This window comes from Oncorhynchus kisutch, linkage group LG19 (assembly GCF_002021735.2).
Source record: "Oncorhynchus kisutch isolate 150728-3 linkage group LG19, Okis_V2, whole genome shotgun sequence".
NCBI lineage: Eukaryota > Metazoa > Chordata > Actinopteri > Salmoniformes > Salmonidae > Oncorhynchus > Oncorhynchus kisutch.
The window spans coordinates 23225201-23237301 of NC_034192.2; the positions used below are offsets into that span (position 1 = coordinate 23225201).

General features: G+C 43.9%; 1 protein-coding gene across 8 annotated transcripts in view; it reads right to left on the reverse strand.

The window, feature by feature from the left end:
- Positions 1-492: 492 nt before the first annotated feature.
- tfdp2 (transcription factor Dp-2) overlaps positions 493-12101 on the reverse strand; it is a 46732-nt gene continuing 35123 nt past the window's right edge. For 4 of the 8 annotated variants that reach the window (XM_020452264.2, XM_031798129.1, XM_031798128.1 and 1 more), the window contains 7 exons: positions 9083-9242; positions 6872-7015; positions 5265-5333; positions 4325-4476; positions 2107-2273; positions 1985-2012; positions 493-1643 (listed from right to left, as the gene is read on the reverse strand). In XM_020452264.2, the coding sequence (XP_020307853.1) occupies positions 1490-1643; positions 1985-2012; positions 2107-2273; positions 4325-4476; positions 5265-5333; positions 6872-7015; positions 9083-9242 (874 nt within the window). In that variant the 3' untranslated portion in view covers positions 493-1489. Of the gene's footprint in view, positions 1644-1984; positions 2013-2106; positions 2274-4324; positions 4477-5264; positions 5334-6871; positions 7019-9082; positions 9243-12101 lie in introns of all 8 variants that reach the window. The other 4 variants (XM_020452262.2, XM_020452266.2, XM_020452265.2 and 1 more) reach the window with 1 other exon arrangement.

Consider the following 12101-nt stretch of genomic DNA (forward strand, 5'->3'; position numbering starts at 1 on the left):
CTCAATCTGCACTGATGTTTTCACCTATCCCATGATTTCAGATCGATGCAGATGAAGAGGAGACGATTGAGGTGCACCCATCTCTAAAACAGAGGGCTTTGGCAAGGTTGAGAGGTGATTTCTACTCTACAAGGATAAAACTCAAGGATTAAAGAACTCTTCATAACATTGTGTACCCACATAATTTAGACACTAACCAAACCAACAGCTTAACCATTAGACCAAGAGAACATTTTCTAAATCATTGTTTCTTAATCCTGGTCCTGGGGACCCAAAAGCTGCAAAAAATGTTTTGGGCAGTAGCACCACACCCAATTCCACTAATCAACTCAATATCAAATCTTTGATTAGTGGAATCGGGTGTGTAAGATAAAAATGTGCACCCCTTTGGGTCCCCAGGACCAGGACTAAGAAACACTGTCCTAAATAGAAGGCTTACTGATCCAAGGAAATGTGGTGTCCATGAGATAAATACTTCACTTGGAGAAAATACAGGTTTAACCAAAATGGATGTTTATTTACATATATTTACAGACCCAGTCATTTCTGCAACTACATAGCATAACCTCCTAAAAGAGAGTACACACGTTTCCCCAAGTGGAATGTCCACTGAGTGTAGGGCCTAACGAGCTCAAGGGTCATGACAACATATCAAGGACGCATTCAGGAGGGTGCAACGCATTTAACAGAATAGGCCATTACATGTTGCCTCAAGGATTATATTAAAAAAGGCATTGGTGAGAGACAGACTAATAATGGTTCACACTTAAAAGATAACTACATTTACTCAATGTACCCTTGTTTCTAGACAAGGTAGAGCTAATACCTGGGCAAAAGTTTGCTGCTGGTATCTTTCCACACAGCTGCATCAAGTGGCTAACAGTAAACTGCAAAAATAATAAAGGAGTATCATAAGTAACGTTTGTTTGTTGTTGCGTCAAAGTTAGAACAGAACGCAAAACCACTAGCCTACATCAACACACATACTATTCATATACGTTTGACATGTTTCAATGTAAAAAGAAAATAAATATTTAAGACATCTTTAATAATCACGAAAAATATTCAGTCGCCGAGTCTGGTGCGTCGAGACAGTGTGAGCGTTTTGATGCATAGCCGCACTGCTCCTAGTGCTTACGTCTAGTAGAAAACACCTACAAAACATTGCACTCCATCTAAAGACAACAAACCATTTTTCGAGGAGTTGAGATTACGCAGCTATCCCCTCTCTTGGCAGAAAGCGACACGGAAGTAATTTACAAAAAATAACTACAATGGAGAAATTAAGAGGGAGACCGAGATATAAATGCTTCTAAAATATCTTAATATAGACCTGAATGATTGGCAGCTTATTTCCTGTACATCTGGCCACATGCCCAGAGAACTTACATTCCCCCTGTGAACAGAGTGGGAGACAAGAGTCCTGTCCCAGAGAGGGAGCGGTATGGTGTATCACTGATGCCTGCCCGGCTGTCTGTTTGTCCGTCAGTCACTCTGGGGAAGAGGGTTCATCATCATCGTCCTCCTCTTCCTCGTTGAAGGAGCTGGGCGTCTGGCCTCGAGACTCTGAGAGGGCGGTGCAACTGTGGCTGAAGCTCCGACTTCCATTCAAAGAGGCGGAGTCTAGGTCACCTGGGAAAGAGCTGAACCATGACAACCCACACCACTGGTCAGTCACTTCAGTTCTCAAATTAAAATCAATCATGTCACCTTAAGTAATTTATATTTTATGATCCCTGTGTGGCTTGAGATTTTCTGTTATCAGTAAGGTGTGTAAAGCCACATTTTGCCACACAAAAACTGGATCACTTCCTGGATACATCCCAAATGGCACCATTTTCCCTATATAGTGCACTACTTTTGAACAGAGCCCTCTGGGCCCTGGTCAAAAGTAGTGCACTATAAAGGGAAAAGGATGTTCCTGTGTGGTAGTGGATTGTGTTTAAATCACATTTTGATTTAAAAGTTATGAGAGGTAATCTACCTTGTTTGACTGGTGCCTCTTGCTATGCCTGTGGAAGGGGAGATTGAAATTACAGAAATGGCCTGCACACGCTCACACATGTCAAAAAAGCTTGTCAATGAAGGCCATTTTCCCACTCTCACCTATGACGTAGGTCTCCAGAGACCTGGGGATGAGGGACTTGGCAACAATGAGATTGTCTGCGGTGCACTTCCCACTCTCCAGGCCCAGGGACATCCCCATGCGCTTCAGAATCTCTATGTCGTCATGGATCTCAAAGGTGTTGTCAAAGTTGAAAAGGTATTCGCATCTACAGTAAGGACGTCAAATGTTCAGACTGCTGCACAGAACCTATGGACTCTAGTCTAGAGTGCATTGTTAAATTGTGCTTAGGAGCTTCTACCCCCAAGCCATTAGACAGCTGAACAATTCATAGAAATCTCCACCGGACAATTTACATCGATCTGCTTAAAAACAGATCAATATCTGTTTGCCATTTTCAGACCATGTCTCTGTCTCAACATGAATTAATGGATTTGAGGGTTACACTATCTTTCAAATTAAAGACAAACCCTTTCGCTATTTAGAAACCGATGTGAGGTGGTGATTCGTTGAAATTATTCAGTCAAAAAAGTGTAGTTTCCTTTTCCGTATTTGCCATCTAACAAAATGATTTTCTCAGAGATATACACTGAGTGTACAAAACATTATCAACACCTACTCTTTCCATGACAGACTGACCAGGTGAATCCAGGTGAAAGCTATGATCCCTTTTTGATGTCAGTTGTTATATCCAGTTCAAGGCTTGTCTCAAGCCTTGAGACAATTGAGACATGGATTGTGTATGTGTGCCATTCAGAGGGTGAATGGGCAAGACAAAATATTCAAGTGCCTTTGAACGAGGTATGGTAGTAGGTGCCAAGCACACCTGTTTGATTGTGTCAAAAACTGCAACGCTGCTGGGTTTTTCAAACAGTTTCCCATGTGTATTAAGAATGGTCCACCACCCAAAGGACATCCAGACAATTTCACACAAATGTGGGACGCATTGGAGTCAACATGGGCCAGCATCCCTGTGGAATGCTTTCTACACCTTGTAGAGTCCATGCCCCGATTGAGACTGTTCTGGGGGGGGGGGGGTGCATCATGTGAGTTTGACCAATTGTGATTCGACATCGCCTACTAATTGGTTGATGTCATTCTTTTTTACTAAAAAACAAACATGCCATTTTCACATATGTTGATGCTGGAGATATGAAGCTGAATATTTTTCCATTGGTTTCAATACAATATCGATGTGAGTGATTCATTTGCACATGCTATTGATTACAGTAACACAGAACAAGCTAATCAATTCCAGTTGAGTGACTGCTTGGTAAATATTGGTGTGTGTGCAGTTGAAGGTACTAATATAGCAAAATGCAAGTAATCTGAACACAATGTGTAGGGGGTAACTTTTATGTATTGGTCTCCGATGAAGGCTGTGAGGCCAATATGTACCGTAATTTCCGGACTATAAGCCGCTACTTTTTTCCCCACGCTTTGAACCTCGCGGTTTATACAATGACGTGGCTAATTAAGATTCATGCCGCCAAAAAACTGAGCACCGTCACATAATGTGACATAAATCGAGCGCGCTCAAACTTCCCATCATTCTGATTACGGTAGTCATTTTGTCACCCTCATCATGGTAAAGACACGGAGGAATGCATATGATGCAGCTTTCAAGTTGAAGGCGATCGATCTGGCTGTTGGAAAAGGAAATAGAGCTGTTGCACGGGAGCTTGGCCTTAATGAGTCGATGATAAGACGTTGGAAACAGCAGCGTGAGGAACTGACTCAGTGCAAAAAGACAACAAAAGCTTTCAGAGGGAAGAAAAGCAGATGGCCCGAACTAGAAAATGAGCTTGAAGACTGGGTCAACACACAGAGAGCAGACGGCCGAGGTGTTTCAACTGTACAGATCCGACTGAAAGCCAAATCGCCACCGCAATGAAGTTTTAGGATTTTAGGAGGTGGACCATCGTGGTGTCTAAGATTTATGAGACGTAATGGCCTGTCCATCAGGGTACGGACGAGTCTGTCAGCAGCTCCCTCCCGACTACGAGGAAAAAGTTTCAAACTTCCGCAAATTCACTGATGCAAAGATGGAATGCTCCTCTATCGGCCCGCACGACATCATAAATATGGATGACCTACCTGAATTTACTTTCAGCACTGTAGGAGAAATGTTGGCGTTTCAATGATAAAGGCGCAATGAACATGTTTATTATATTACAGTGGCAATTAGAGTAGCAATTCAGTAGTGAGTGACCTAGAGTTGTCTTTGCATTAGGGTGAAGACATTGCAGTGACACATACTTGTCACTGGAGATGGAGCAGTCTATGACGGTGCGTACGTCTGTGTTGAGGATGATGAAGGGGAGCTGGATGACAGAGCCGGAAGGGGGAGGGGCCAGGGAGGAAGTTTCGCTGACTTTGTTTCTCTGCACCAGGTTCTTGAATGCGATTTGCTGTTTGAGAAGAGATGAGCAATATTCAGAAACACATCGATTTAGTTCGCCTTGCTATGGTATTTCATTGGTCTTCCATTGGTCCTGAACTTTCGAACACAACTATCCACACAGACACATTGTTACTACAACTACAGCTAATCCTATCGATACATACTCTAAAAACATCTATCCCCACATACACAAACACACATTTTAATTCTCTGAAGTTTGAGAGTGTATGGTTCATGAGTGGAACTCCATCATGATACGTCATGGGGCAACAAGTCTATCCTGGTCAGGTTATGTGTTCAGGAAAAACGCCTGGCTGTAGCATATCATGGCTAAATCAATGCTAAAGTGAAAACCTCGGAGCTTAGGTTGAAGCTTAAATCTAGCTTTAGAGTAAGTTACCGTCACCAGGTCAGAGCAGTAGGGAGCCAACACACCAATCAATCAGAGATACAATGAATGAATGAAAACTATCCGTGGTGTGGTACATTTAAAGAAAAAGACTGCAAATAAAATTTGGTGATCGCAGAGTCCTTCTCTCAGGGAGAAGTAATCAATCAAGAGATCCTCGACCCCTCCCACACTCTCTGGCCTTCTGGGAACTCCACGGGGTCACACAAAGGTTCCCCGTCATATGCTAATGAGATGCTAACAAGTGTGGTGTTTTTCAATGGATTTATAGATGGACAGCTGCCTAGCTCATCACTCACGACCAAAGTATCCGAAAAAAGATAAGCATGTGCACACCCACGAATGCATTCAAAACACACACACACACACCAGAGACTGCTCCGTACCTGCAGTATGAGTTCTTCCAGCTGAGTTCTCTTCTGTCTGATCCTCTTCAGGCGTTTCTGTTTCTCCACCTGATTGGGGAAACAGTTCAAGTATTTTAGAAAGGACTGGTATAACATAACTGTCTAACAGTAATAAAACTAATACATTACATAAAGAATCTCAAAGCATTCCTAATGCAAAACAAACAAACAGCCCAGCGGTAGGAGTACTCCACTCTGTCTCCCCACTACCCCTCTTTCTCATTGTCACCATCATGCCCAGTCCTCCACCAGAATGGGTCTCTGTTTTATCGTACAAATCTATGCTCTGCAGAAAGTTGACACATGATATATAGTGCATTCGGAAATTATTCAGGCCCTTTGACTTTTTCCACAATTTGCTACGTCACAGCCTAAATTCTAAAATGGATTCAATTGTTTTCCCCCCCCATCATCAATCTGACAAAGCAAAAACAGGTTTTTAGAAGTGTTAGCAAATTTCTACATAAATATTCAGACCATTTAATCAGTACTTTGTTGAAGCACCTTTGGCAGGGATTACACCTGTATTTGGGGAGTTTCTCCCATTCTTCTCTGCAGAGCCTCTCAAGCTCTGTCAGGATGGATGGGGAGCGTAGCTGCACCGCTATTGTCAGGTCTCTCCAGAGATCAGAGAGTTTGATTGGGTTCAAGTCCGGGCTCTGGCTAGGTCACTCAAGGACATTCAGAGACTTGTCCCGAAGCTACTCCTGCATTGTCTTGGCTGTTTGCTTAGGGTCGTTATCCTGTTGGGAGGTGAACCTTCACCCCAGTCTGAGGTCCTGAGCGCTATGGAGAAGGTTTTCTTCAAGGATCTCTCAGTACTTTTCTCTGTTCATCTTTCCCTTGATCCTGACTAGTCTCCCAGTCCCTGTCGCTGAAAAACATCCCTACAGCACGATGCTGCAACCAGCATTCTTAACCGTAGGGATGGTGTCAGGTTTCCTCCAGACATGACGCTTAGCATTCAGGCCAAAGAGTTCAATCTTGGTTTCATCAGACCAGATAATCTTGTTTCTCATGGGCTGTCATGTACCTTTAACTGAGGAGTGGCTTCTGTCTGGCCACTCTACCATAAAGGCCTGATTGGTGGAGTGTTGCAGAGATGGTTGTCCTTCTGGAAGGTTCTCTCATCTCCACAGAGGATCTCTGGAGCTCTGTCAGAGTAACCATCTGGTTCATGGTTGCCTCCCTGACCAAGGCCCTTCTCCCCCAATTGCTCAGTTTGGCTGGGCGGCCAGCTCTAGGAAGAGTCTTGGTTGTTCCAAACATCTTCCTTCTAAGAATGGAGGCCACTGTGTTCTTGGGGAGAAACATCAAGGATGATCAATGGAAACAGGATGCATCTGAGCTCAATTTCAAGTCTCATAGCAAAGGGTCTGAATAAATAACGTAGTTCTGTTTATTTTTAATAAATCTACAAAAATGTGAGAAAAAAAACGTTTTGTAATTATAGGGTATTGTGTGTATATCTAGAGAGGTGACAGTGACAGATGTCAAGGAGTGGCTGTCAAGGCTCACTTTCAGCTCCCAGAGAGCTCTGCTGGTTTAAAGTATGTCTGTCTGTGTGTGTGTGTGTGTGTGATCACCTCCAGGTTTTGACACTCCTGGGCCGAGTTGGTGGGCAGGCCGATCCAGCGGATCTCCTTCTTCTCCTTGGAGATGATGTTCATGGCCATCAGCACGTTGAGAGCATCATACACACGCCTGCGGATGTTCTTCTGGTCATACACCTGCTGGGGAGGGAGAGGGATAGCGTGAGGAAAGAGAAAAGAAGCGAGTAAAGAAAAGATGACATAAGAGAAGAGCAAGGAAACAGATACTAGCAGAGAAGAGGTTATGATTCTAAGCTTGTCTTGGGGGGGGGGGTCAAGGGGCATCTCATTAGTAACTGTCCCATGGTGTGTGTGTCCCTGGCCAGGACTACTCGCTACCCCTCCTGCGGCACACTAACTGCTAGCCCTCATGGTTAATCTGTTTTTAATGAATGATACCGTTTAACATTCCACAGGAAGTAAGCAGATTAGGTCTGGGGCCAAGCTATTTTTAAGGGGCCATGTTATTATTAATACCGGAAAGTATTCAGCGGTTGGCCCCCTCCCCACTATTAAAACAGCCTAACTTTCAGTTGGACTCCTCCAACACAATGCTTTAGGACGCAAGGGAACCGTTTGCAACATAAACAACATTCCATAGTCTCTACGAGCTCAAATGTGTAATTCGTTATCGTGAACAGTTTATGAATGGAAAAACAAACTTATCTTATTTATTCAGGGTAGCCCAATTGAGACCAGGGTCTCATTCCCAATAGTGCCCTGAGTACAACAATTTTCTCAAAAACAGAAAGAAAAATGTACATAAAAAATGTAAGAATTAAAATAAACAACAGGCTAGCCTGTTGGCCAGATCGGTTTGTTCTTTAGTTTGTTTGTTCTTTCTCAGGGGCTGAGTCACTGGCTTGCTGGGGCTCTCTCATGCCGTCCCTGGAGGGGGTGCGTCACCTGAGTGGGTTGATTCACTGTTGTGGTCATCCTGTCTGGGTTGGCGCCCCCCCCTTGGGTTGTGCCGTGGCGGAGATCTTTGTGGGCTATACTCAGCCTTGTCTCAGGATGGTAAGTTGGTGGTTGAAGATATCCCTCTAGTGGGTGGGGTTATATCCTTCCTGTTTGGCCCTGTCCGGGGGTGTCCTCGGATGGGGCCACAGTGTCTCCTGACCCCTCCTGTCTCAGCCTCCAGTATTTATGCTGCAGTAGTTTATGTGTCGGGGGGCTGGGGTCAGTTTGTTATATCTGGAGTACTTCTCCTGTCCTATTCGGTGTCCTGTGTGAATCTAAGTGTGCGTTCTCTAATTCTCTCCTTCTCTCTTTCTTTCTCTCTCTCGGAGGACCTGAGCCCTAGGACCATGCCCCAGGACTACCTGACATGATGACTCCTTGCTGTCCCCAGTCCACCTGGCCATGCTGCTGTTCCAGTTTCAACTGACCTGAGCCCTAGGACCATGCCCCAGGACTACCTGACATGATGACTCCTTGCTGTCCCCAGTCCACCTGGCCATGCTGCTGCTCCAGTTTCAACTTCCACCTGACTGTGCTGCTGCTCCAGTTTCAACTGTTCTGCCTTATTATTATTCGACCATGCTGGTCATTTATGAACATTTGAACATCTTGGCCATGTTCTGTTATAATCTCCACCCGGCACAGCCAGAAGAGGACTGGCCACCCCACATAGCCTGGTTCCTCTCTAGGTTTCTTCCTAGGTATTGGCCTTTCTAGGGAGTCTTTCCTAGCCACCGTGCTTCTACACCTGCATTGCTTGCTGTTTGGGGTTTTAGGCTGGTTTTCTGTACAGCACTTTGAGATATCAGCTGATGTACGAAGGGCTATATAAATAAATTTGATTTGATTTGATTTGATTTAGTTATGTATGAAAAGGGACATTAGAGGCATTGGCTAAATTATAGTCAGAAATCTGGCCACCTGGCTTGATCAGCTCAACAACCCCCTACAATACTTTATCATTCTATTGGCACAATGGGTTAGATGACCACGGTTGTGTTCATTAGGGCACGCAATGGAAAATATAACTGAAGCCAAGCACTGTTTCTCATTGCACAAGTCCAGGTAGTCCCCCCCCCCCCCCATTTCATTCCATTTTCTTCTGTTTGGTGCCTAATGAACACAACCCAGGGTTGTATGTTTGATTCCTGCATGGGCCACATATACTGAATATGTGTCACTGTCAACCGTAAGTGGTTTTGGATGAAAGCGTCTGCTAAATTACCGTATTATTTACGGACTCACCGAGTCTGTGGCCATGACGTTGGTGGAGTGGGTGAACTCAGCCACCAGTTCGTCGGCCACCTCGTTGTAGGACGTGGTGCCTTTCTTCTGCACCTTCTCACACACCTTCATGGAGAAATGCCTCAGGCCCTTCCCGTTCTTATCGCCCTTCAGTCGCTTGCTGTGGTGGAGAGATCACAAAGAAGCAACCGACACATTAATGACCAGACGGTCACAACATCTAGAACTAGCTGTTACACAAATTAAAGTTTATTTGTCACATGTACAGGATACAGTAGGTGGAAAACAGTAAAGTGAAATGCTTACAAAAGATGACACGGCACACACAACTTGCGCAAAAGCACACACACACACACTCTAAACACACAAGCTACACCTCCAACTCCACACTTACTTGTGAAATCTCACCTCACACTCAAACAATATAAACACTCAATGGACTCAGTGGATCAGACAAAACAATGTATACAATAATTCCATACTAATGTAAAATGATGAATTTCTCTCCAACACTTTCACAAGCAAAAGCACACTTGTGAAAACCATGACACATTAACATAAGCATGATGGAGCTTGGCATGTATGTGAAGACCATAGTGCACGCTTTGACACTCTCCTCCAATGTGCGGTCACAGAATCACGTGACATGCGCTCATTAGACGCACTGCTCGTTGATGCTTCAAATTAGTGTATGGTTTTATACTCGGTACACATTCAGCGCAATTCTGTTGATGTGTACTCATATTTAAAGTGTATTTAAAACAATGCAGAAGGGTAATAGCACTATTGGGAATAGACAATAGTAATGGTCTGCGTTCCAAATGGCATCCTATTCCCTATATAGTGCACTACCCCATGAGGATCAAAAGTAGTGCACTATTCAGGGAACATGGTGACATTTGGGACAGATTCATGGTTGTGGTTGGAGCAACATTTTCTACCCCTACACTCCTAAAGAATTGACTTGGGTTGCATCGAGAACCCCCACACCAGACATATTTTTATCCTCCCGTGAGACATTTATATCAAATGAGTGTAGATTTGAAGGCTGACTCAATTCTTGAGAATGTGTGTGTGTGTCTCTCTCTCTGGGAGTACCAATGCAGAGTCAATGTCTGGGGACACTGGTTAGAAGAGGTAATATGTACGGGTTGAAGTCGGAAGTTTACATACACCACATTTAATCCTAGTAAACATTCCCTGTCTTAGGTCAGTTAGGATCACCACTTTATTTTAAGAATGTGAACTGTCAGAATAATAGTAGAGAGAATGAGATTTCAGCTTTTATTTCGTTCATCACATTCCCAGTTGGTCAGACGTTTACATATACTAATTGAGTGTTAGGTAGCATTGCCTATAAATTGTTTAACTTGGGTCAAATGTTTTGTGTAGCCTTCCACAAGTTTCCCACAGCATGTTAGGTGAATGTTGGCCCATTCCTCCTGACAGAGCTGGTGTAACTGAGTCAGTTTTGTAGGACACCTTGCTCGCACTTGTTTTTTCAGTTCTGCCCAGAAATGTTCTATGGGATTGAGGTCAGGGCTTTGTGATGGCCACTCCAATACCTTGACTTTGTCATTAAGCCATTTTGCCACAACTTTGGAAGTATGCTTGGGGACATTGTCCATTTGGAAGACCCTTTTGCGACCAAGCTTAAACTTCCTGACTGATGTCTTGAGATGTTTCTACAATATATCCACATGATTATCCTTCCTCGTGATGCCATCTATTTTGTGAAGTGCACCAGTCCCTCCTGCAGCTAAGCACCCCCACAACATGATGCTGCCACCCCCATGCTTCACGGTTGGGATGGTGTTCTTTGGCTTGCAAGCCTCCCCCTTTTTCCTCCAAACATAACGATGGTCAGTATGGCAAAACAGTTACCAAAACAGTGCCTTGCGAAAGTATTCGGCCCCCTTGAACTTTGCGACCTTTTGCCACATTTCAGGCTTCAAACATAAAGATATAAAACTGTATTTTTTTGTGAAGAATCAACAACAAGTGGGACACAATCATGAAGTGGAACGTCATTTATTGGATATTTCAAACTTTTTTAACAAATCAAAAACTGAAAAATTGGGCGTGCAAAATTATTCAGCCCCCTTAAGTTAATACTTTGTAGCGCCACCTTTTGCTGCGATTACAGCTGTAAGTCGCTTGGGGTATGTCTCCATCAGTTTTGCACATCGAGAGACTGAAATGTTTTCCCATTCCTCCTTGCAAAACAGCTCGAGCTCAGTGAGGTTGGATGGAGAGCATTTGTGAACAGCAGTTTTCAGTTCTTTCCACAGATTCTCGATTGGATTCAGGTCTGGACTGTGACTTGGCCATTCTAACACCTGGATATGTTTATTTTTGAACCATTCCATTGTAGATTTTGCTTTATGTTTTGGATCATTGTCTTGTTGGAAGACAAATCTCCGTCCTAGTCTCAGGTCTTTTGCAGACTCCATCAGGTTTTCTTCCAGAATGGGCCTGTATTTGGCTCCATCCATCTTCCCATCAATTTTAACCATCTTCCCTGTCCCTGCTGAAGAAAAGCCTGCCACCACCATGTTTGACAGTGGGGATGGTGTGTTCAGGGTGATGAGCTGTGTTGCTTTTACGCCAAACATAACGTTTTGCATTGTTGCCAAAAAGTTAAATTTTGGTTTCATCTGACCAGAGCACCTTCTTCCACATGTTTGGTGTCTCCCAGGTGGCTCGTGGCAAACTTTAAACAACACTTTTTATGGATATCTTTAAGAAATGGCTTTCTTCTTGCCACTCTTCCATAAAGGCCAGATTTGTGCAATATACGACTGATTGTTGTCCTATGGACAGAGTCTCCCACCTCAGCTGTAGATCTCTGCAGTTCATCCAGAGTGATCATGGGCCTCTTGGCTGCATCTCTGATCAGTCTTCTCCTTGTATGAGCTGAAAGTTTAGAGGGACGGCCAGGTCTTGGTAGGTTTGCAGTGGTCTGATACTCCTTCCATTTCAATATTGCACAGTGCTCCCTTGGGATGTTTAAAGCTTG